This window comes from Eulemur rufifrons, chromosome 7, assembly GCF_041146395.1.
Source record: "Eulemur rufifrons isolate Redbay chromosome 7, OSU_ERuf_1, whole genome shotgun sequence".
In the NCBI taxonomy this organism is placed as follows: Eukaryota; Metazoa; Chordata; class Mammalia; order Primates; family Lemuridae; genus Eulemur; species Eulemur rufifrons.
In genome coordinates, this window is record NC_090989.1 from 226,640,948 (window position 1) to 226,666,930 (window position 25,983).

Here is a 25,983-nt window from a genome sequence, read left to right on the forward strand (position 1 = left end):
CTGGGAGCGCACTTGCATCACAAGCCAGCACCCAAAGAAAGTGAGCTTAGGAGGCCCTCACCTTATTCAAGATTTATAGCCCAAACTATTTCACTCAACCTTCCTTGTCTTCTGCACTCTGGCCTCTTTCTTATTTCTTGGCCTGCATGTCACCTCACGGACCTGACACTTTACTCTCTGTCTCCCTTCACAATCTCCACCCTTCCTTCTGGACTATGATCTGAATGTGGTCACTCTTCTATCTGAGGTAGCCTTTCGCCAAATCCCTCTGCCCTGACACAGGTTTCATGCTCATTCCTGCCACAGGGCCTTAGTATGTGCTGCTCCCCACTACACACTCTATGCTATCAGCCTGTGGTCACTTTTTTTCTTTTTAACCTACTCAATGCCTGTTGTGCTGGTTATTTTCTATGTGTTCCTCCAGATATATCCTTCGCTCTTTTCCATCCTGCACTTTGTTAGGAGCCTTTCCTACCTGGACTGTATCAATACACTTCCTTGCCACTGGACTCTAGTTGTGATCAGTCAAGAGAAATGACAACAGGAGGGTAGAAGGAGTGAGTACAGTGAGGTCAGATTGTTTATTCTCCTTCCTGGGTCTCCGTGGATTGGTTGTGTCCCCTCTACCCAAAGTCACAGCTCTTGTTGGGCTTTCCTCTTTTACAGTCTGACTATTCTCTTAGGTTTCCAGTAACCACCTTTAGGTCCACACTCTTGCTGCTGCCAGGGTGTTTGACCATCCCTTGTCGGTTTCCTTAACTATGCCCACATCTTTGGAAATAGTCATGTTATTTAATTCTGGTCTTTGCTCCCTCCCAGGTGAAGTCCTTCTGTTATGGGCTTTCTTATCACCACCTCCTCGTACTCTTTCTTCATAACAGTCATCAGAGTTACAATTTTTCATGTAAAATAAGTAGTTATTTGATTAATGTTTGCTCTCTCCCTGGATAGTAAACTTCGTTAAAGGAGAGACCCCATCTGTTTCCCACTCACTATTGAATCCCTGACAGCTAGCGTAGGGTCTGCTGCACAGTAGAGACACTCACCAAATCTCTGACGAACAAGCTGAATAAATGAAAATGTCTCTCACTACTGCAAATACGGGACAGACTCAGGGGCCAGAAAATATGATGCAAATCTGTTACGTCCCTGAGAAGGCACCTTGTCCCCGCATAACAAGTCCTCTCCAACCTAGTGAACCCAAGAATCCTTCAAAGGATGACTTTCTTTTGGAATTGCCGTATTATCATTACATTACAACCCAGTTAGCCCTTGTGCACGATATTCATCGAGACAGGGAATTCATCCCAGCTTCCTGTTGGACATACAAGCAGTAACTGTAGGCATGGCTGTTTTTCAGCTTATTCAGAGAGGCACCAGAAAATGGTATGAAATCCCTGGCAGGACTCAGTGGGAAAAGTCCACAATTGGTCCATGTAACAGTGGCCAAATGCTCCGGGAATTTGTTAGTAAATAAAGTTTTTAAATTTTTTTTTAAATAGGGTCATTTTGCTTGTATATATTATTTTAATTACATGCTCTTCTGGTTTCCTGGGCAAAGAAATCCTGAAAAATATTTGGACAGGGCTAATATATCTCTAAGTGTGTTCAATGCTATTTATTTTGATTTATTAGGTTAAAATTAACAAGGAATATCTAGATCCTTATCAAAGTGTGAAACTAAACTACCTTTGAATGAAAGGATAAAAATAAAATGAGTACAGTTATCCCTCAGTATCCATGGGGGATGGGTTCCAGGAACCCCCTTGGATACCAAAATCCTCTGATGTTCAAATCTCTTATATAAAATGGCATATAGTATTTGCATATAACCTATGCACATCTTTCTGTATACTTTAAATCATCTCCAGATTATTTATAATACCTAATACAATATAAATGCTATAAACAGCTGCTATAGTATATTGTTTAGGGAATAATGACAAGAAAAAAATGTCTAAACATGTTCAGTCAGATGTAGCCAACCTTTTTTTTTTTTAAGTATTGTTAATTTCATTTTTTTATTTCAGGGCATTATGGGGGTATAAACATTTTGGTTACAAGTTCTGACTTTGCCTCACCCAAGCCAGGGCTAGAAGCGTGCCCTTCCCCCATGCAATGCTCACTGTATCGATTGGTTGTGAATTTACCCCCGCCATCAAATTGGTACTAACTGATCAACCTTTTTTTTAATGAATATTTTTGATCCGCAGTTGGTTGAATCCATGCATATAGAACCCAAGTATATGGAGGCCCAACTGTATCTATTATTCGCTGTATACTTACTATATGCTATTTCTATCTAGTGCTTTATAGACATTATCTTAATTACTTGTCATGACAACTCTATCATGTGGGTGCTATTATTTTCTCCATGTTATTGATAAGGAGACTGAAAATCTTTAGAAATGAGATTTTTAAAAAATTATCTAATTGGAACCCTATGCTCTTAGCCACTCTTTCCACCTTCAATTCTAAGTTATTCCCTGTACTTACCATTCAGACTACAGTAATATTGGCCACATTTAGCCTTTTTCACTCCAGCTTTTTATAATTGTCTTCAAATATTGAGGTTCTGATTATCCCACAATCAGTTCCTCAAGTGATGCTATTTATTATTCATTAATTCTTTCTTTATTTGCTTGAGCATATCAGTGGCTGCTCTGAATGGCAGCAGCACCCTGTCATCATTATATACCTTATATTGCTAAGTTCTGTGCTCTGCCTGTCTGTGCACTTCCACAGCCAGCACTTTTTCCAGCCCTCATTTTATTCCATGTGTACTCACCTCCACTAGACAGCCCAAAGTCACACGTGGCCCATGTTCTTGCACAGTGTCATAAGCTTTATCATCTCCATGAGCTCCCATGGGCTGCCTACCTCCAAGACTGCACTCAACATCCAAATCTTCCAATATCCAAACTATGGACAGAAAGTTTGACTGAATAGCTTCTGGGCAGTAATGTGAATGTGACATTATTGGAAATAGTCTCTTTATAAATGCAATCAAGTTAAGATAAGAACAAAGTGGATTAGGGTCAGCCCTAAGTCCGATATGGTTGGTGTCATTATGAGGAGAGAGAAATCTCACAGAAGCACTGACGTGTACTGGGAGAACACAGTCACAACAGAGGCAGTGATTGGAGTGATGCATCTACAAGCCAAGGGACACCAAGGATTGCCAACAATCACCAGAAACTAGAAAGAGGCCAGGGAGGACTCTCCCCAGAGCCTTCAGAGGGAGCGTGGCCCTGAAGACATCTTGATTTTGGACTTCTAGCCTCCAGAACTATGAGAGAATAAATTTCTATTGTACCAAGATACCCAGTTTGTGGTCATTTGTTATGGCAGCCCTAGGAAACCAAAACAGCCTGCAAAGCCCAAGGTATAGAAAAAGGAAATTTACATTCTCTCTCTATATATATAGATACTGTTTTTTACTATCACATCCTGCTCCCCTCCACATTCCCGAAGTCACATAAATACATAAAATACCAGTTGATAAACCTAGAACATATAAAGAATTGCTTTCTGTCACTGCCCAAATCATCCTGCAGTACAGGCTTTGAATACAGACAGATCTGAGTTTGCATAGAGCTCTAACACTTAGATGTATATCCTAAAGCAAGTTAAAGTTTTGAGCTCCAATCCCTTTATCTATGCTATTAACCTAACAACATGTCTTGCATTTGCTTGGTGTGCAGTGTTAGTGGGCCATTCTTTGGTGCCTCTCAGCATCTGAACCCCCTTCCTATGTTTGAGGAATGCCCCATGTCATGAGGCAGCACCAGCCTCCTGCTAGGGAAGTGAAGGTGTCAGATGCTCTTTTCCAGCCCTTGCAGCTAAAGCACGGGCATGACCCAGTGCCAGTAAGATGCATTTTGCATGGGAAGCTTGGAGTGTGAAGATGCAGGGACTACACAGAATCCCGTCTGGTGAGGTCACAGCAACCTCCAGATTCCAGAGCATCAGAGGGATCTCGAGATTCCAAGGACAACGTTCAAGATTAGTATTGGATGAAGGCTGTGCACATTGCAGTGTCTACGTCTGGCTGCACTGCTGTCTTCCTGGGATCAATACTGCAACAGGATTTTAGAAATTATTCTGGTTATGTAGCTTCCAACCCTAGTTCTCTGGTGTTCCTGCATCCTTTCAGGATATTATTCTCTCTCCTTTTTTTTTTTTCTTACAGTAGCAGAGTTGGTTTCTGACGCTGGCAGCTAAGAACCCTAACTAACACACAGAGATTAAATGAGATAGAATATACAAGGTACCTAGCAGGAATCATGAGTCATTCTCTACACAGCTGTTCTGAACAAGGATTCTGCTATAACAGGGTTAACAATGATGCTCGGGGCTAGAAGCGGAGGGTTAGAAGAAATGTAAGGAAGCAAGAGCTTACAGGAAGGTCCATGCAGCAGACCTGTGCTGCAGCCTGTATTCTAGTCAATGATCAAGGTCAGGCCTCATTAGCATGCCAGGTTAACTCACGGTGTGCAGTGTTTTAAAGTGAGAGGAGAATTTCAGAGCAGGATTAGAAATGGACTCAAGGGCCTTTGACCAAACTGATGATAAGCCCACACCAAAGAAAAACTCACATCAGAAGAACCGAAGCTCAGGCTCTGTGAATCTGAACATCAGCCGAGAGTCTGAGCAGGTTGCTTTGCATGTTTGTTGTTATTTATGTTTTCTTTTAAGTCCTCAAATCCCTAAATCCCTTCTGCCTAAGCCAACGTCACATTTGGATGCACTAAGCAGCTGTTGCAACGGGGGATTCTCTCCTCTGTGAAAACATTGATTTGAAAAAATAATAAGCTCTCAGCTCCTGCTTACTCTCACAAGTTTCCAGCAACTGGTGCCTTGACAAAAGAAGTGTCAAAACATTTCCAAATTAAAACCCCACAGCTCATACAGCCCCATACCCTCAGCAGGATGGACTTCCCTGCTTGTACCCAGTGCACACTTGAAGAAACTAAAAATAGCCAGATGGCAATTAACAGAAACTCCAAGGAGGGGAGATGGGGTGGGATCCAGCCGGGTCAGTTTCTTGGATGGATTCCAAATGGAGTCCTCAGCCAGCAGTGCTCTGGCCAAGAAAGGACTTTCATTAAAACTGTATGGAGGAGGCAGAATAAAAAATCAAGATTTGAAATCTTTAAAATTATAGCAGAGGTGGAAAATACAGTACCATATCCCAAGACCATCAATAATAATAACACTTGTTAATATGTATTATGTTCATATTATGGACCATAATGAGAATATGCATTGTATCATCTTGAACTTGTAAGAACTCTAGGAAGTAGCTACTACTCTTATCATTGTCCCACTCTTACAGGACAATGACGAAGATTAAAGGAAACAGCATGTGCAATGCCCTTAACATGGTGCATGCCTGGACTAAGCTCCTCAATACATGATAGCCATTGGTATTGATCATTCTAAACCCATGCCCTTTTAGTCGATTTCAATGCCCTTTTACATAGGCAATTTCAATGGGAAAGAATATAAGGATTTAGTGAAAAAGTAGCATCCTCCACAGACTCACAGGGGTTATTCTAGAATGGTCTTTAGAATGATGAAGACAAACAAAAAAGGACCAAATAAGATTTTGGATTTGTGATAGATTTGGTGGATTTGGAGTTAGGGCAACCAGCCATCCCAGTTTGTCTGGGACCAAGGGGATTCCTGGGATACTATCACAGGGACAGTTTGCTCCTTCAGTTTGCAAGGGGAGGAGATGTTTACTCCCAGGAGAGGGTAGTATTGGAGGTAAGAGACGTCATCTATCCTTCTACTTTTTTCCCGTCAACAGGAGTGATTTATCTGACTGGTGATACTGGGAAACAGGATGAGCATGCGTAGCCCAGGTGGTTGGGAGGGGCCAGCCTGCCCCAATCTACTGTGTGCCTGGAGTCCCCCACATGAGCAGCTTACAGGGCAGGCTCTGGACTTGTCTGGGAGACCAACCATTTAGCATACAAGTGAACGGAAAAATTGAGTTTGGGAGAAGGAGGAATAGGAAACTTTATTTGGCCACAAGTCTAAGCCCCATTCTCCAGATAGCAATACTGACAACAAAGCTGATATTGTGATTTCTACCTGACATTGGTATCTATTTCTAAATTGGTTCAGAACTCCAAGGAGGAAAGGGATATAATTAATTATCAACCATGATTAGGTATCACCTTCAGAAACCCAACAGATGGATTCCTATTTCCTTTCATTGGCAGATAAACCCATTTCAGGCAGGCAGGAAGAGGGTATTTTGTGAAATCAAATGAGGTTACAGGTGGGAGTGCTCTTAAAGATAATCTGGTCCAATATCTTCATTGTTACAGATGAAAAGATACCCAAATGAAATGGCCACGTGACACGATTCATGTGAAAAGTCTGCAAAAGACTTTTATAAGCAAATTATCAGTGTCATTAGCAGTTTGGGAAGTGGTCTTTAGAAGCTGTAACCAGGATTAAAAATAGATCATAGATAACACAGAAAACAGATTTTGGATAATAGACATTAATAATAGATTTTAGATTAAAACTAAGTCCCTACAGGAGAGAAGTTGCCCTAAATAAAACTATTATCTCCAGGAAACATCCTCACACCATGAAGAAGAAATCAACAGTTCTGGGTTGAATTTTTTTTTTTTTTTTTTAATTCGAAGAAACCTACCTTAGGTCAACAAGACTGCTTACTTACAACCTTGAAGACCAGAGAAGGGACAAAAGAAACAAATTTTCCCCCTCCATCCTGCCCATCTATCATAATCACATCTTCTTCACTGGGCATGTTTACTCCATAATTGTTGACCAGGTGTGTCCCACTGGCAAAAGCAAGGTTCCTGGGAACTTCAAGACATTCGACATGGGAGACCCTTTGGCCAAATCTGATCATTTCTGTTCTTAACCTTTGCCTCTTATCTATTACCCTCACCTACCAGAGTACCTAGATCTGGTTTATAGATAGTGCCCAGTCCTGAGTGAGTCAGAGGAAGCCCACTTCACCCTCTCTCTCCCACTGAAAACAGCTTTAAAACCTGGACTGAGTGCATGGGGCAACTATTTGAGGACTCTGAAAAGAAAAAAGTAACAGGCAGGTTGGGGAAGAAGACTAAAATTTGAATTACTATCCAACTTACCCCTTTTTTCCCCCCCCATAAACCTTGGTCTAAAGTCAATGCACCAGAAATGAGCACCAAGGTACAGAAAAAGAGAGCCCCTGAGTCACCTTCTAGTTCTGCTTCCAGAAAGAGGAAAGGGAGTTCCTAAAGTGCAGAGTGTGAAAACGCTGTTTTTCCTCTCTTTCCTTTCCTCTTCCCCCTACTCTTTCCCTCCCTCCTTTCCCACTCCAGCCTCCCACAATCTCATGGTATTGCCAAGACCAGCCTGCATTAGTCAAAACTATGAGGGAAGGGAACCTTCCTCTCCATTCCCTGGCATTTTTGTTCCCAAAGGCTGGGCTGACCCCCAGTGCTTTTTTCTCTCTCTGTCCTCTCTCTGTTTGGCCAATACGTAGATAAAGTCATGGAAGTATATGGCAGAGTGAACTTTTTGACCAGAGACTGAAAAGTGGTCACAGGGAACCAGAAAGTATCATGGAGATCATGGAGAGGAAGGAGCTTGGCAAAGCAAACCCCATACAGTTTCCTTTATAAATTCCCGGGCTCATCCCTGGCCTGTGCATGCATGGATTGGATATTAGTTCACATACCAAAAGTTTGAGAACTCTGCTCAGGTGCCAGACTGACCACTGGCTGACAGATCCAAATAGCACTGCCAAGGCTTTGAAAACCAAACTGATGTAGGGAGCACAACCCCCAGATGACCAACTATTGGGATGGAACTTGCAGCCTGAATCTGACCAGGCTGACTGGCTGCTAAAACTAAATGATCAATGTACTCTTCATAATATATTATTCAAAACATACAGGAGATAATACAAATTTCTTGGCATATGAAGAGTCAGGAAAATCCCAATTCCCATGGGAAAAGATAATCAGCCGAAACTAACACTGTCATGACACAGAGGTTAGAACCGTCTGGCAAAGACTTCAAAGCAGCGATCATAAAAAAGTTCATGATTGCTGAATCATGAACACTGCTAAAACCAATGGACAAATAGAAAGTCTCCGCCAAGAAACAGATGCAAAAACAAAGTGCCAAATGGAAATTTTAGGAAACAAAAAGTGCAATAACCAAAACAAAAATGTCACTGATGAGCTCAATAGCAGAATGGAGATGACAGAGGAAAGCAAGCCATGGGCAAACCAACTCCTAGGTGGGGACCTATTTATCAATACTTTTTCATGTGTCTTTCCCTCTATTTTAATTAACCATTGTTGTATAACAAATTGCATCAAAATTTAGTGTCTTAAACCAGAAACAATTGATTAGTTCTCCCAATTTTGTGGGAGGGCAGGGCAGTTCTCTGCTGGTCTTGCTGTTCACATTTCTGCATTCAGCAGTCAGGCTGGTTGGACGGGAAGGCCCAAGGCGGCTTCACTCACAAGTCTGACAGTCAGTGTTGGCTGTAGTCTGGGATGCCTTGGTTCCCAGTGAACTCCCAAATCCAGTAGGCTAGACTGGGCTTCTTCACAGTATGGCAGTCTCAGGGTTCCAAGAAGTTGACAGCAGAAGCCACAAGGCTCAATGTCTCTTAATAAAAGGAGCAGCTACATGACTTTGAAACGTGGCATGGATATAGGGAGGTGTGAGTCATTGGGATCATTATTTCAACATTCTACCGGAATTAATGCTTCAAAGCTCCAAGACTATGGATCTACAATTATCATGGCAATAGAATAGACAATGAGGCTCAGAAAAGTTTAGTGTTTTGCCTAAGGTCACACAGCTAGTTAAGGGGAAAATATGAAACTGGATCCCATGACTGATGATTCCTCTGACCAATACTCTTGCTTCAGAGATGAGCTATTTGGTATTTTGAACACTCTGGCTATTTAACAGGTAGAAGAACAATAAACAACAGTTGTACAAAGTGTTAGCAATCGTTCATCATTTAGATCCAGTCCATGAAGGAAATAAATGCATGCACTTGTGAAGTCTATGCAAAAACCGAAGCAGAGTGCCTCATGAAGAGTTATTCATTATATAGCAACAAAGCTCCTAACCTGTTCTATGCACCAAAACATAGTGTATTCAGTCTCTTGCATTCCTGGCACTCAGAGATTAATATTTTTAGTAAGGTAAAAAATTCACATAACATCAAATTAACTATTAACCATTTTAAAGTATAAAATTTCATGTCATTTAGTACATTCATGACATTGTACAATCATTACTTCTACCTAGTTTCAAGAAATTTTCATCACCCCAAAAGGAAAGCCTGTCCCCATTTAAGCACTCACTTGCCATTTCCCTCTCCCTCTTAGCCCTGAAAACCACTAGTATGTTTTTTGTCTCTTGGATTTACCCATTCTGGATACGTCATATAAATGGAATCATATGACATTTTGTGAGTGGCTTCCTTCACTCAGCATGTTTTTGAGGTTTACCGATATTGTAATGTGTATCCGCATTTCATCCCTTTTCATGGATAATACAAATGGAATAGCATTCATAATATTCCATGTGTGAATATACTACATTTTGTTTATATATCAATCAGTTGATGGGCATTTGGACTTTTCCTACTTTTTAGCTATTCTGAATAGTGCTATTATGAACATTTGTCTGCAAGTATTTGTTTGAATACATGTTTTCAATTCTTTTGGGTATTTAGCTAGGAGTGGAATTGCTGGGACCTATGGGTAATTCTATCAAAGCTTCGCTTTGATTCTGGGCTTGAAAAGACTTCTGAAAAGTGTGAGATGAATAACCTGGGGCCAGCATTACCTTGTCTCTGAAGTCAATGTGGTTCTGGAGGATAGCTCTGTGGTATGTGGCTGTCCTCACAAAATCTTGCATCAAGTTCTGCTGCTGGGAAATGCAGCCATAAAACTGCAAGGGGAAGAGAAGGAGGGGGGAGTAAACAATCCACAAGGTAGCACCGTCAGGAGCATCTGGTTCCCACAGCCACCTCAGTCAAGGCAGGCACTGCCTTCAGCTCACAGGGACGTGGAGGCTCTGAGAGACACCTTGACTTGTCCACGTCAGCCCAGATTTGTAAGGTGTAGAATTCTGAGTAGATTTCAGACTTCTGGTTCCTGCTCCAGACAATAGATTCAGGCCTAGATATTGATGAGATAGGTGCCCGGAGTCCTTTCCTAAAGCAGAGGCTATGGGACAGCACAAGTCAAGAACAACAGACTCAAGGGGAAAGGGGCCAGGGCCAAAGGGATGGCCTGTCCTGGTGAGTCTCATGAGCCTCGAGTGGAAAATGGAACTTGGATAGGAATCCTGGGTAACGGTGGAGGTGGGGCAGAAGGTGGTGATGGTGGTGATCCTGATAGGAACAGAGGCAGGCCAGCTGGGTGACATGGGGCACGTAACTCCATGAACACTGATGGTAATAAACATCATCCTTGTAATCGCCACCATCTGGTCGGCCATTTGGTAGGGCTATCTATGTGCCAGGCACCATGTTAAGTGCTTCACAGTCATCATCTAATCCAATTAAATCAGCACAAAAATTAGGTGAATTATGTTACTCAGCCAAGGAAACTGAGACTCAGAAAAGTAAAGCAACTTGCCCAAGTCCTGACCACATAGTAAGTGGCAGAGCAGGGACGCTGTTGGTCTGGGGGCCACACTTTGAGAACCACGGCAATAGAACATCAATTATCTCCTCTCCACACACCCTGCCGAGGTGTGTGTGAGCTTGAAACAAATTAATTAGTCCTACTCAGGACAACTCTCCTGACCTGGAAGTATTGTGCAGCTGTCGCTTCTTGTGTCCGCTGGCTAAACACTGAGTACTCCTTTTTCTGATTCCGGCATCTTTTCAAGGTATTTGAAAAAGCATAGAATTCTGCAAGGATAAAAAGCAGATCCATTTCTTCACCTTGGAAACCACAGAACTCACCACTGCGCTCTGTAAGAAAATTCCGACTGTGAAAATATTAGAAGATGAAAATGGCACATTCAACCCTGAACACACACACGATAAGGAATGGCAAGGTGGAAATGGGGACTACTCCGAGGCGTGCCTCCCTTATTTACACTTGTCAGACGTATTTGCGTTCAGAAATGTCAAGTGAGAGAGCACAACGGAACACAGGCAGAGGCTGGGCTCCTAGAATGCTCCTGGTATTGTGCTCACAAAGCTCACAGCCTTATACTCAGTACGTGCTCTGGGGAAGCAGGTCCTTGATGAGACGGAAACACACACACACACACACACACACACACACACACAACTTCATTCTATCATCATAAGAGCAATATTTTCTCTCTCACTTAGTATTCTCTGGCTGTATAGAGAAAAAGCAAAATAACTGGGGATATGTGAGTATAAAAAAGTGGTTTATATTAGTTGAGGAAAAAAATATAGAAGTGAAGTCTCAAAAAATTCCAGAAGTGATAATACTGATAGATAACACTGCATACACAGTTGCCAAATTCTGTGACTTCTGCCTCAGAAATGTCTCTTGAATTCTGCCTCGTGTCCCCACTGTGTGTGGCTTCTTCCCTCTGCACCACAGGCATTGTGACCAGGGCAAATTCCTCACAACCAAGGCAGGGTCCCTCATGCCCACACTCTCAGTTCATGATAAGCTCTGGCCCCTCAGATTCTAGACCCAACCGCTCACATTCCTGTCTGCCCCGTTCCAGTACCCTCTGTGCCCTTTCCTCCTGCACACACGAGATCTGCTCTATGTTCTCCACACGTCCGCTGTGCCGAACTGCTTACACATGCCCAAGTCAACCTGGTCGTGGCCACGCTTCCTGACTTCGAACCCCTATTTTTTTACGTTAGATTATCTTTCAACATCAAACTCCTATTCATCCTCCCAGATTCCGTTCAACCAGCATTTCCTCATTGCTGTGTTCTGGAACATCATAGGCAGAATGAGTTACTATAATACGGTGGGTCTCAACACTCAGTTAAAAATCAGAATCTCCTGGAAAGATTTTTTTTTACCTGTGGATACTGGGCCCTCACCCTAAACCTGGCAATTCAATGTGCTGGTGGTGGGAAAAGAAGTCTCCACGTTTTCAAAAGGCCCCAGAGTTAATTCTCGTGTGTAGCCAGGGAGGAGAACTTTTGCTCTAATACCATGTTCTCAGCCTATGAAATATCCTAGTTCATATTTTACTGTATTTGTCAATTTTTAAGGTCTCCACTTCTCTACTTAAATCAAGTTCTTTCAGGGCATTGTTTACAGGTTGTCTCAGTCCATTTTGTGTTGCTGTAACGTAATACCAAAGACTGGATAATTTATAAAGAACAGTAATTTATTTCTTACAAGGCCAGAGGCCAGGAAGTCAAGGTCCAGGGAGTACATGTGGTGAGGATCTTTGTGGTGTTTCCTGCCGTGGCAGGAGGCAGGGGGACAAGCAGGGGCACAAGCAAGAGAGAGGGAGGCCTGGGCCAGCTTTTATAACAACATACCCTCTCATTTTACGTTAACCCATGGAGGAAGGCAGAGCCCTCATAGCCTAATCACCTCTTAATACTGTCCCAATCGTCATTAAAATTTAACATGAGTTTTGGAGGGGATACTCAAACCATAGCAGAAATTTAAGCCTTACTTACCTCTAATTTCCACAACATGGTGTTAAGGTAGTAGCCACCCTTAAATAAATCTTAAATGTAAATTCAATAAATTTGGGAAACTATTTAATAAACTTGGTGAAATTATTTAACTGGTAGGACAGGTGTGTGAGGCCCTGGAGCTATCCCATGTAGGGACAGATAGCTTGAAAGAAGGTCCTGTTGGACAATAAATATGTAAACACACATGACTGTTGCCCCTCCCTCCCGCCCAAGGGAATGTTGCCACCTACTACAAAGAACCTGGAGAAGAATAAAGGGAGGAATTCTTGGTGGAAATATAAATCGGGATTAGGTTTATAGTATATCCTCAACTATCACAATTTCACCAGCTTGTAAGGGCTCATCCCAATCCATAAGCCTCATGTAGCTAATCTTTCCATGTGGATCTTTCTTTTACGAAAACAGAATGGCTCTTTGGTCAAAAATTGATCTCCATTATGAAACTTTGTCAACTCTTTTGTCTTTTGCGATTATACCCTTATAAAGAAAAGGATGGAAATGATGGTTTCAAAATAACTACAAAACCAACACATGAAAAGAATTAGAAAATACAAGTCAAAAAAATAAAATAAAAATAATAATCCCATTATACAAATGATTAATTCATGTTAACACATTGGTGCATGTTCTTTTGGAGCATGTGTATGTGTAAAACTTCTTGCAAAATTACATCATATTATTTTGTGACCAGCTCTTTTCATTTATGGTACTATGGATAATTTCCTCGGTCATTAAGTAGTCTCCTCCACCTAGTTGTTAATAGATAAGTGATTTCAACTTTTATGAATGTGCCATAATTTAAACAATTCCCTGTGGTCAGCTTCCCAAGCCTCCTCCCAAGTCTACAGTATCAGGATGATAAAGCCCAGAATCTGTATTTTTAACTGTGTCCCTGGTGATTCTGGTGATAAGACAGTTTTGAGCCCTTCTGTTAATAGAATATAGCAATGTTCATTTAATAAGACTTCCACATTACAGATGTAAAAGAGATGCTAAGTCTTTATAACATCCTTCTACACATAAAATCAGTATAATAATCAATACTTCTGTTCTCTTGTGACTTTTGACTGTGTTCTTTTGCCATTTTCTAGAAAATAACTTAATTTCATAAAACTTAGAAATGCAGAAAAGCAAGCCAGAAGAGAAAATAACTCCCAGATATAACCACTAATGACATTTTGGAAATCTCCCAGGAATTTTTTATATATTTATATCTATTTCTATTGATATATTACTCACAACAATAGTATTGCACTCTACTGTTTTACAACCTGCTTTTTCACTGAACAATATATTGTTAGCTTTTTCTATGTCAACACTTTTCACGTGGAATCACTAAGCTACACATAAAGCTACAAAGCCCCTTAATTGTAGTGTCATTTTTCTCGTTTCTCCAATCTGTTCTCCAAGACAACATCAGAAACTAAGAAGATCTTAATTTCAACAATGTTTTTAACTATGTTCCGTCAAATTCTGGACCTAATTAATTGCTTATCAAATTTTACTGGGAGTCAAAAATATCAAGTCTGTGAAACTATAATCTCCTACATTTGCATTTTTTTTTTCCCTGTTAGAAAGATACTGGACAATATTACCCAGCTCTTGTCTCCTGGAACCTCTCCAATTCTCTCTGAGTTCTTAAAGATTGCCAGCAGTGGTTTTTGTCACCCATCTGTGAGTTCTTTAAGTCCTGAGTGTATCTGTTGTTTGGGCCTTTCAAAGCCTATGGTAAATTAATTTGTTCAACAGATAGTCTTTTTGAATATTCTCTACACTTGCAAGTCTCCATCCTTTGGGGGTAAATTTGAGTTCTTAATACTAATACAACCAAAAATAATGGCTGCCTAATTTAGTGAATAGGATGTGTGGGAAATTGAAAAGTATCATTTTTGGTTCATAAACAAGATTTTGACTATAAAGTTACAAAGCTGGTCATATCATGTGCAGCTGACTGATTATCTTAAAAGGAAATGTAAAAGAGAAGCTCTAATGGAGTTTTGTGCTATACCAGTATCCACGTGATACATAAACAGCCTACAAAATAAGCACTAATCTGGCCATATCAGCTTTACTGTGTTTGATATTTTTCAAAAATCCAATTTTATTACATTAACAACACTGTCTTAGTCTGCTCAGGCTACCATTATAAAATGCCACAGATTGGGTTGCTTAAACAACAAAAACTTGTTTTCTCATAGTTTTGGAGGCTGGGAAGTCCAAACTCAAGGTCCAGATGATTAGGCTCCTAGCAAAGGAACCCACAGCCACACTGGCAGTTAGGGATTCAACATATGAATTTGGAGGGGAAACATTCAGTCCATAGCAGACACTATAGTCATAACTTCTCATAACCCTGGCACAGGGACAAAATTTAACAAATGGAACATCAGAGCCTCTTGTTTGATAAGCTTGAGATGTATTTATGGGATTGATGGGATTTAGGAAATCAGGAGTATCCTGACTAGCCCAGAAATCATCATCAATTAACTCCTGCCTATCGTGAATTCTGTTAGAAAAATCTTTTCTGCACAATTAGCCCTCACCTTTAATGGTTAAATACATTTTAATGGTTAAATAAATGTGTGTAAATAAAGTATCTGTGTTTCCACATAATGCATAAAGATGCAAAAATAAGTAATAAATAAATAAATAAATAAAGGAAACCCCTGTAAGAAGGAAAAGAAACTTAATTGTTTATTTCTCCTCTCTCCTCAGCCTCCATGATGGGCTCTGGCAGCCACTTTGGAGACTCCAAAAAGCAGAAGGAGCAGGAATAACCCATCCTTACCTCTTCCTCACTTCTCCAAACTGGGGGACAGGATTTTGGGTGAGAGGAATGAAGGGCTCTTTAAATCCAGTGGATAATTTTGCCTTTGGAGAACATTTTTGGCAAGGAGTCCATTTTTTTTTTTTGGATGGAAAAGCCTTTTGATCTGCAGATACCATTTGTTTGAAGGGTGCTGTTAATTCTGTAGAGTCAGAATGTTTCCCAGAGGGGAAAGAAAGGCCAGCTGTTTAGAACACAATAGACACATTTGTCTAAACAAATGATGTTCACATTTGCATAGAGGCTCCTACAGTTGCCCAGAGTAGAAAAGGTGGGAGAATACGGGTTAGAAATGCTGATCTGGTATAAAGGGGTCCCCGTGGGTTTTTTTTCCAGAAGGCTGAGGGCAGTGGGGAGAGTACAGAAAAAAGGATGGGGAACCACTCTCAATTACTAGTAGAAGTGATCTCTCCTCTGAGCAGAGCATGCATCATGGATAAAATGAGAACTCCTTCCAAAGGACACGTCTGTCCACACTATGTCTGAAGGGGATGACCTGGTGAAACTGCCATTATAACCTCTCAGGCTATAAACCATTGTTTAGTCATTTTTCGCCACAAATGCAAAGATGTAATTTTTAGTATCATGTAGATATTAACCAAGGACATGGCAGCTCCATGCTACAGCCATGATTCCAATTATTTTCCTTTGATTCTCAGGTTTGATTTAGGTTTCTTCCTGACAAACCATTATTTTTCAATTTTAGCACATAATTATACTCGTGGATCAATACAGACTACTCAGATGCACCATTTCCTTTTTGTTCTGTTACTCCTAACAGACCAGATTGAAGGGATATGTTTTTGTTTGCTTGCTTCTCTTAAATAGCTGCTATTTACAAGTGATACTGTCTGTGGTGCTTTCTACATGAAGAGTTTATTTACCAAGATACTAGCATGTTTCTGTGCCAGGAAAGGGTAATACCTGTCTGACTACCTCAGCTGTTCTGGCCGCATGTCCCAAAATTATACCAGAAAACACATAACTGACAATATGAGAGACATGGTGTGGATTTTTAAAAAACAGTATCCCAAACTCTAGACATTGTTGCAAAACTGTTCCTGGACTATCTTGAATAATTTGTAGACAGTCCATTTCAATGGTCTCTAGTCTATCAGCTCCAATTTGCTAAATTAAGCTTTTTTTTTAATTTTTTTCCCCTGGACACCCAAAGAAGGAAAAGATATCTATTTTTCCGTAATCAGTGTACAAAGAAGGCAGCAATACTAACCACTTGCACCATTCATTTCTCCTTCCCCTGGTTTCATGATCTGGGCGTTTTTCCCCTTGGGATGGATCAGCTTAGGGTAAATTGAACTGATTCCTCATACTTCCTATCTCATCAGAGCAGGAGAAGTGCTGTGTAACATATGGTACATAATTATTTTGTTTACTTTTTTTTTCTATCTTGCTCAACAAACGTAAGTGAAAAAGATTCAAATGAGAGTACAAAGATTTATTCACCATTAAATCCAAGTGCTTAATACGGTACCTGGCACATAGTAAGAATCCAATATAGATCACTGGATGCATGAGTGTATGAGTGAATGAAGGCATTCTTTCCCTGCCCTCTTTCCTTTCCTTCTCTTCCTCCTCCTTTCCTTCGTTCTCCTCCTCCTCCTCCTCTTCCTTCTTCCTTTTGGATTCATTTCCACTCGCACCTCCTCACTGGCCCAGTCCTCAAAATCAGGACCTTATTTTCTTACTGATTTATTTCTTTCCCAATCAGAGGCATGCAAACTTAACTATTTGGGCTGAGTTACTTTACTTACTTAAAGAGGAAAGTTTAATCATGAAGTTCTTCAAGTTAAGTCCCACTAGCAAAACCAAATTATTTTTGATCCATCATGCATTTCGAATAAAAATTTATTCACTATCTGAACTCATAAATATGTCAATATATTTTTGCTTCTCTTTTTTATAATAGAGAAGAACATATTATCTGCATAAGACAATTTCCATTCTTTCTTCATCCCAAATCCCAAAGTTAGATAAAAACAAAACTAATTTAGGAAATTTCCCATACAGATATACTATGTACATGTGTATTTCCAGAGAAAGTCATAGAAATCTCAGGTGGTGAGAGTTGAAGTGGGATAGAAAAATGACTACATCCCAAACATGTATATATGCAGGGGACTCTGCTGCTAATAAAATTCAACATAAGCATGGCCCTTCTTATACCTCATACAAGTGGGTTTACTTAGTAAAGTAGCTAAAAGGATTTAGACATACAGTAGATTGTCTGAGTGCCCAACATAAACAGCATTATTATAAGACACTGTGTGTTTCTATTGCATGCATGAGAAAACTAGAAAAATGGACAGCTTCACCAAACTTCAAGCTAATTTCTCCCTTTTAGTGCTTTTGTCTCTTCTTTCAAAAGAACTTGTCAGCATTTCTTGAAAGCAACTGTCAAATCAAACTCTTTTAAAACAAAAGTACTTATGAGCTCTAAGAAACTGAATACATTATTGGGATTCGCTCTTCACTCAAAGCCTTAGAATTAGCAACTAAACCTACAGTTCATAGTTTGCATAACATTTAACTAACACTATTTTTGTCCAACCAAAATATTGGTACAAAGCACTGGGGAGTATCTGTGTATTTTTCAAATCTTTAACTGTCAAGAAGCTTACGCAAAAACAACTGGGCTCATATTTTGTAAAATCAGAGACAATCTTTATATATATCTTTAAAACCAATTAATAATTATTGAGATGACCAGCAGTGACCTAAACATTAGTAAAATAGCTCCAACATTTATAAAGGTCAGGAAAGTAAGTTCATTTGTTTGAATATTGAGCCAGGTTGCTAATCCCTGTGGAATCCTACTGTACTTGCCCTGACGCTCCACACATTAACAAGGGAAGCCCAAGATTTAAGAACTATGTGGTCTCCAATAAGCAGATGGAACATGGGTCAGCCTTGAGCAGGCTGTAATTGACTGAACCAGAACAGAAACAGGATGCTAAGGAAGCTGTATTAGCAAAAACTCTTTTGTTGACAAATGGTGGAATATACAACTAAGTATAACTGAAATAGGAATTTCCTGGCTCACAAAATGGAAAAATACATGATTAAAATGTCATTTTCAAGAATGGCTGTGTCCAAGGGCTCCAATGATGTTTAGGACTTGGTATTTCACTTGCAATTGCGTGTGTGCACTCTCTCACTTTCCCTCTCTCTCTTTACCATCTTGCTCTGCATTTCTGTTTTAGCCTCTTGCTTGGACAGGCTTCCCCCTCATAGAACAAGATGATCATCAGTAACTCCAGAACAACACTTCTACCAGCTCAGAAACAGTCCTTCCAAAATGGTCCAACAAAAGCCCCACATTGGGTCTTGCTGAATTAAGTTAAATTAAAAACCCATCTCGGAATCCATTTCTATGGCCAGAGATCAATGCCAATTGACTAGACTTGAGTTATACTTGTCAAAACCTGAAGGAAAACTGGGCTTCTGTTACCAGAAGAAAGGAGAGTAGACTAAAGGTAGGCAAAATCACAGTTAACCAGTACTGAAAGAGAGGTAGAAACATCATAGACTAAGCTAAAACAAAGGAAGTAGGAGTTGGAAAATCTGTACGCTTCAGGGGGCAAATGAGAGGAAGGTAAGCCATGGAAAATAGACCTCAGCTTCTTGGCCTCTGAAATCTTGGAGCTCGGGTTAGCTTAAATCCAGATTTTGCCTCCAGCAGCAGGTTGTTGTTGGAGAGGCCATTACTAAGCAACTGATATAACATTTCTGGTTTTATAACATGTTGAGTCCCTGACATTGCCACAGTTACCAGCTCTGTTTCCCTGTCCACACTCGGCAAGAGTAGTTGGTACTTCTCCCAGCTCCTGATGTCCTGTTTACACCATTGGACCCCACAGCCAATCAATGGATTAGTTAAGAATGAATGTTGACCAAAGGGTCAAAAGACCCAGGCATTATACTTAAAGAGGGACAGGCTCTGGGTTTTCAATAGGGGGTGAGGGTGGTGATCCTATGTCTCAGTTCACTTGGGATGTCCCCATTCATATCTGTTGTCCTGGAGAAATTATTGATCCCTCTCTCTTTTCACACTCAAAAGAGTCCTGGATTGAATGATAAATTATTGAGTCATCTTGGCTATAAGATCATGCAGTCTTGGGGAATGGGGCCATGTTAGGCCAAGTGCAAGAGGAAGAGGCAACTGAGAGAGAAGGGGAGATGGAAATATAGACATGGGGACACCATAAAACACCTGACAGCTGGAGAAAGAAACCTACCTGCTTCCCCACCATGGTTCCAGGACACTGTTTCTCGGCCTGAAATGCCTTAAATTCCAGGAGATGTTTCATGACAGTAACTTACCCTTTTAGATTTGAGCTCCTTTGTATAGGTAGCCTTGACTAAAACAGAAATTCCTCACTTTACAATAATGTCCTTTTTTTCTTTCTTTGTTTCTTTCTTTCTTTTTTTCATTTTCTTTTTTTTTTTTTTTTTGTCACTGCCCATTACTCAGGTTTATTGAGTGATTTTTGTTTGTTTTGATTTGGTTTGGTCTTCTTCATTTTAAGTGGTTTTTAAATCTGCACCACACTTTTCTCTACCCTGGAAGTAAATCAGTCTATTTGCAGTTCGGCCTATTTCTACCATTGTACTTTAACATATGACAATGAAGACCATCCTATATTCATATTACTTAGGATCAAGATGGAATTGTGCAAAACCATCTAGTCATTTGAAAGTCCCAGACTTGTAGAGAGACAAATGGTGTCTCTGTTCACTTAGTGAGGCCAGAATGCACCTTCTGGAGCATTTAACATGTACTCACCAAGGAACTAATTTATTTATGTGGCAGCAGGAGCTGTTATTCGATTAGTTCTCATGGCTTCCCAAGGTTTCTGCGTGCCTCCCAGCAAGTAAAGCAGCACAGGTGAACACCAAACAGGTGGCAGGAAGACACGTTTCCAATTTGACTAGATTTATACAGTTTTTGACATTTGACAACTGAAATTAACATTTTTATGATTGCCTATGCTATACTCCCTATATTCCACAAACAGACAACTTTGGAGAAGCATTAGTGTAATCCAACATAAAATTTAAAAAATTGAAATAACAGCCTGTACTTTCACTACATAATGCTTGGAGCACTTTATTTTGCCAAGTGAAAACTTTGCATAAGAGGTAGACCAAAAAATCTCTCTGGGCTTTCTCTTTATACATTATCCATAAATGAATGAGACAAAACCACCTATAAACTCAGTTGAGAAATGCCGTACTTATTGCAAGGCAGAGGAAAGAAAGTGCTTTGTACCAGGAAGACTTGAGACTTCAAGTCTCACAAAAAGATCAGTTTGGATGACAAGTATCTGCTTTGTTAGTTTTGCAATACAATTTTTAAGATATAGCTCTCTTCCCATTTGAACATGGATTTAACAATAATTCTACACGGTTGTGCTACCTAATCCTATTCAAGAAATTAATCTTGTCTTCATTTTTTTAGAAAGCAAAATGCATCCACTGTAGTTCTCAATGAAGTGAATCTATAATAATTGGCCAAAAGCATGGATGTGCATGTGTTTTCTTAGCTTAATCTCTTTGCTTTTCTCCTGTTTTCTCTATCATATTTATATAGGTAGTCCACTGTATGCAAAATGAGCAGAGGCTAAATCCAGTCCATACAAATGTTTTAATTTATCATGCATTTTAAAAATCAGAAAAATCTCACAGGAAGTGTAGATATCTGCTTAAAATTCTATGACATGGCACACTTGGATCTGAATTGCTGTGTGGCAACAATTAGCATGAGGAAAGCAGCTACTGCCACCTTTTGAATGGGCATGAGATCTCTAGTCACCATAGCAGCCTCCAGTCACTCTTCTTTGCAGCCAGCCTGCTTCGTGCATTTCCATAACTTTCCTGGGCCCTGTAGCCATTTGAGTCTGTGCCTCCTGTGTACTCAAGGCCCCATTAAAAACTTTGTAATGTGTGCAGTAAATGTGTAACTTAAAATATTAAATATTTCCCTTCTATTTCTAAGCAGCATGAAGTCACAAAAGCTAAGGAAAATGATAGCCAAACTCACTTTATTACACTCTTTTTTCAATCGATATTTTTGTTTTAAGCTTGCAGAAGTTGTTGAGTTTCTTGGCAATGACCTTATTTGGTCATTTTGTGTGTCAGTCATTAGAGCAGGTTCAAACTCTAAGTCTAGGCTATTAGGCAAATTTAGGTGAATCAGTCACAACCATTTGCAAACAACATATTTTTATATAAATATGGTACTGTTGACTGGTCTACAGTGTGATTTCAGCTGTGAAGGTGAGGTTTTATTAGACAATCCACCTCTCCTAGGCTTCCTTTATAATTAGTGATGATCTATTGGACTCAGGAGTGTGGTATCTACAGCCAGAGGGTGGTTCCACTCAGAGAGGATGCCTGTAGAATCCACTGCATCATCATCCTCCCCCAATGAACTGATCCAACCACCTACTCCTATGACAAGCAACCAATGGATTCAGCAATAGTTGAATTAATGCTTCCTTGCTGACATCATTCTGCATTTTTCCTCATATAGAATGGGAGGTAACATGGACCCAAAGTCAGGAGGATTAAATCCACGGATATTGGTTAACATTCAATGTTTTTATAACTACAATCATCAGTTATTTTTATATATGTGGCTTACTTGAAACTTTAATTACAACCTTGCTCTAAAATGAGTGTTGAATCTAGAACCTTTTGATACTTTGATAAGAAGGGATATTCTAAATCTTATTGGGAATGCAGCTCTTGAATGAGTGTTGAGTCTAGAATCCTTGATACTCTGGTGTGAGGGAATGTTCTAAGTCCTATTGGGAACTCACATGAAAAAATCTTCTTCAGATCTAAATGCCAAGAAAAGCTTTGCTTGACATATTCTGCCCACCTGCCATTGCTCTACCTTTTACGGACATCGGGGATCTTATATATTCACTGTGTTTCCCTTTTTGCTCATGTGCCAGGATACTCAGAGCCAAAATCTTGGATTGGCAGTGATATTTATGGGTTCTCTAATATTCAGATTTGTGTTTTAATTTCATCTTTGCCTCAGTCTTCTGTGCTTTCTATATTTTCTCTCATCTTTCAATTTATTTAATTTTTATTATACAGATGTGTGAAGAAATTCAAATTCTATGTGGTAGAAGTTGAAGGATGGATGGATGGATGGACGGACGGACGGACAGATGGGTAGAAAGAGTGATCAATTGATTCCATCAGTACCATAAGAAGATTTAACAAAGACTGATTAAATCATGCTGCAATTTTTCTGCCTCACTTTCCACACAATAACCCACCCTGCTCTGAACAGTAAACATGAGGACTTTGGAAGCAACAGCCTTGGTCCCATATGCTGAAAGCAGATGGGAGCTGCACTGTCTTCACAGTAGCAGCTGCCCAGGAACCAAAGTGAAGAGGAGGCGGCTGGGGGGAAAGGAGCGCAAGGGGAGAGAAACACAAAAGAACAATCGGGAGTGGAGCAGAGAGATCCTTCCTGCTGCCAGTCTCAGCCAGGGTCACAAGTAAACATACACATACCAAGTGCTCCGTTTAGTCGTATTTCCAATTTATGGTGTCATTTAAGTCAATCCCCACTGCCGAGGGGAATTACGATCTCCATTATACAGATGGAGGAGAGACACAGACACAGTTTGCTCTGAGTCAAACCAGCCAGGCCAGTGTTCATTCCAGCACCAATATCTGCATTCCACAGAGTGGGAAATTCTAAAACATAGGACATGCCCGAGGGGCCCGTCCTACCTCGGAATAAGCTGTTTATGTATCAGTTGAGGATGGCTGATAACAAAAGGCACAAAAAATTAAGATGTAACATATTCATGGACTATAAGTAACAGAAAAATGTCTTCAGCTCCAACTACAGAGAATGACTAGATAGGGAAACGTTTTGATTCCAAGTGTTATAAAACCATGACAGTGAAAGATTCTCTGTGTAAAACTGCAGACATTTCTTCTTTGGAGATAATTATTTGAAAACTAGTTATCTATTACTCTAGGCCAGCAAAGGTTTGCCAGAAATTTATTTAAAAAACACTAGCCGAGCTCTCACTGTCTTTTTAAAGCAATCAATTATACAATGTATGATTTATCACAGCAAAGCAACAAGAACACCAAGTTTATAAAATACTGTACTTTAAAATTGTTTTCTGTGTTGTCTATACATGAAAACACATGCACATGTACACACACACACAAACATGGACACAAATTAATCCCAAGAGGCACAGCACAGAAACACAATGCAGAGACACAGATCTCAGACTCAGACCAGCCTGTCTGGCATCCAACCCTAGAGCTACCATTTGCTAGTTGTGTGGTTTTAGACAGGTTACTGTACTTCTGTTTTGTTCTTTATAAAATGAGTATGATAATACCTATGCCCTAGGGTTGCTGTAGAATTTATATATACATACATATAAAATATACATATACACACAAATATATGTCATATAGTAAGCACTGAGTATTAGCTTAGGTTGGAAATTCTGTTTTATTTTGCTAAAGGAAAATGAGTAGACATAGGTGTGAATTTTATCCAAGTGGCCCCTAGGGCTCCTCTCTACTGGGGATCTGTTTCTTTCACAATTACCCCAGGGTAGGATGGCCCTCTCTGAGGTTTTTTTTCTTTGAAGGTCTAGCATTGAAATTCACACCAGCACTATGGAAGGAAGCCAAGAAAGCCAGCTTTTCTTGGAAGGCTGCATGCCTCAGAACAACCTCAGCCAAGGGGGCCAGAGTGCTGGCGGTGAGTCAGCTCCTTATTAAAAAGATTTATTGATCACCTGCTGTGTGCTAGGCACAGGAGTGGTGGCTATGGGAGGGGGCTACAAACAAAATTAGAAATGAGGCTGCCCCCCTCAAGGAATATGTGATGAGAGACAGAGAGAGAGAGAGAGAAGAGAAACTGACACACAAGAGAACTACTACAGGCAATATATTGTTACACACAAAATGGTGTAGGATAATTTGTATTCAAAGATCCAAGGAGACAGAGCTCTGTGCATTCCATCAGGGAAGGCTACTTAGAGGAGGTGAACTGTGAGCCAAAGGTAGAAGGAGGCATTTGGGCAGGCAGAGAGGAAGGAGGAGAGTAACAGTTTGAAGCAAAGCTCCCAGCAGGGAGATTCTGAGTTGCTGTGCAGGCAAGGATGTGGCCTGATTTTCCAATGTGGAGGGGTTGAGATGTGGAGTTACAGGAAAAATAAAAGCTGAACAGAAAGGCCACTTGGTGATGGAATCTTAAATATGAGGTTGTATTTGTCATTTCATAGCTTGAGTGGGTTTTTGAGAAGGGTCTGGTGGCAACTTGAGCAATTTTCTTTGGTCCTGCCATGGATATCACAGCTGACTTTATGACCACTCCCATCAACATTCTTTAGGTTCCAACCTGCATGAGGGAAGGAACCTTGTTTCTGGCCTGTTCACCATTGTCTAGGATAGTGACTGGCACATTTTGGAGCCAATCACTCCTACAGTGAGTAAGTAGAAATCTCCTATTTAGTAATTAAAAGAGTTAATATATATATAAAGTGCTTGGAAGAGTGCCTAGCACAAAAGAAGCCTTCGTAAAAGTACTGCTATTCTTTTCTTCCTCTCCCCACTTTTTCTGCTCCTCTTACTCCTCCTTCTTTTTCATGAGTAGGCCAGGATCTCACAGAGTATGCGTCATAGCCTCAAATGAGTCCTGTCCATTGGGCAATCAGGGCAGCTGAGTATGGAGATCGTCATGGAGACTGTGCACTGCACAACCCATTTACAAAACTCATGTGAACTACAAAGAGAACAGTTTTCTCCAGAATTGTGTTACACAGCAGCCCCGCACAGGCAAGCTTTTCACGTCGACTTGGAAGTTCCTTTCATACTTCAAAATTCCAGAATAACCTCAAAAACCCTTCCCGTCATCACGGCAGATCAAAGAGTAGACAGAGCAGAAGGAAACTATAACAGTGCAAAAATGAGAGAAGTAATTCTTAAGGTATCTGGCAGCTGCAGCAGCATTTTTTAAAGTGTGTTGGAAGAAAAGGACCCTCCTAAAGGGTTTACAAAAAGGAAGAATGGAAAGATCACTACTTTAAAAGCTTGGACTTGAGGAACTACAGTGGAAGGCACAGAAAAAGCTCTGCAAATGTTATAAAATACCTGGTTCAAGGGTGTAAGAAGTCACTTTGGCATAGAACAGCACCTAGGACACAAAAAGACTCATGGGTGATGTAGATTGAGGAAGACTTCAGGAAACAAACTGAAAATGATCAGGACTGTGACTAAGGGATTGATTTATTCTCTCTGATGGTAAGATCAGCTGTTAGTATCTGAGCATCACTTTTTATTATTTTCATTTCAGAAGTATGTCCTGTGATTTATACATAATATAAAAGAAAACAATTTAGAAGAAAACTATGCCATTAAACCCATATGGCAGTTCCAATGATTTATGACAAGTCAC

The 25,983-nt window shown here is 40.3% G+C and overlaps 1 protein-coding gene across 1 annotated transcript in view; it reads right to left on the bottom strand.

Moving 5' to 3' along the window:
- LOC138385950 (histone-arginine methyltransferase CARM1-like) overlaps positions 1-25,983 on the bottom strand; it is a 161,668-nt gene that overhangs the window by 83,552 nt on the left and 52,133 nt on the right. The window contains 2 exon segments of the mRNA XM_069472120.1: positions 9,856-9,960; positions 10,824-10,930. Coding sequence (XP_069328221.1) covers positions 9,856-9,960; positions 10,824-10,930 — 212 coding nt within the window.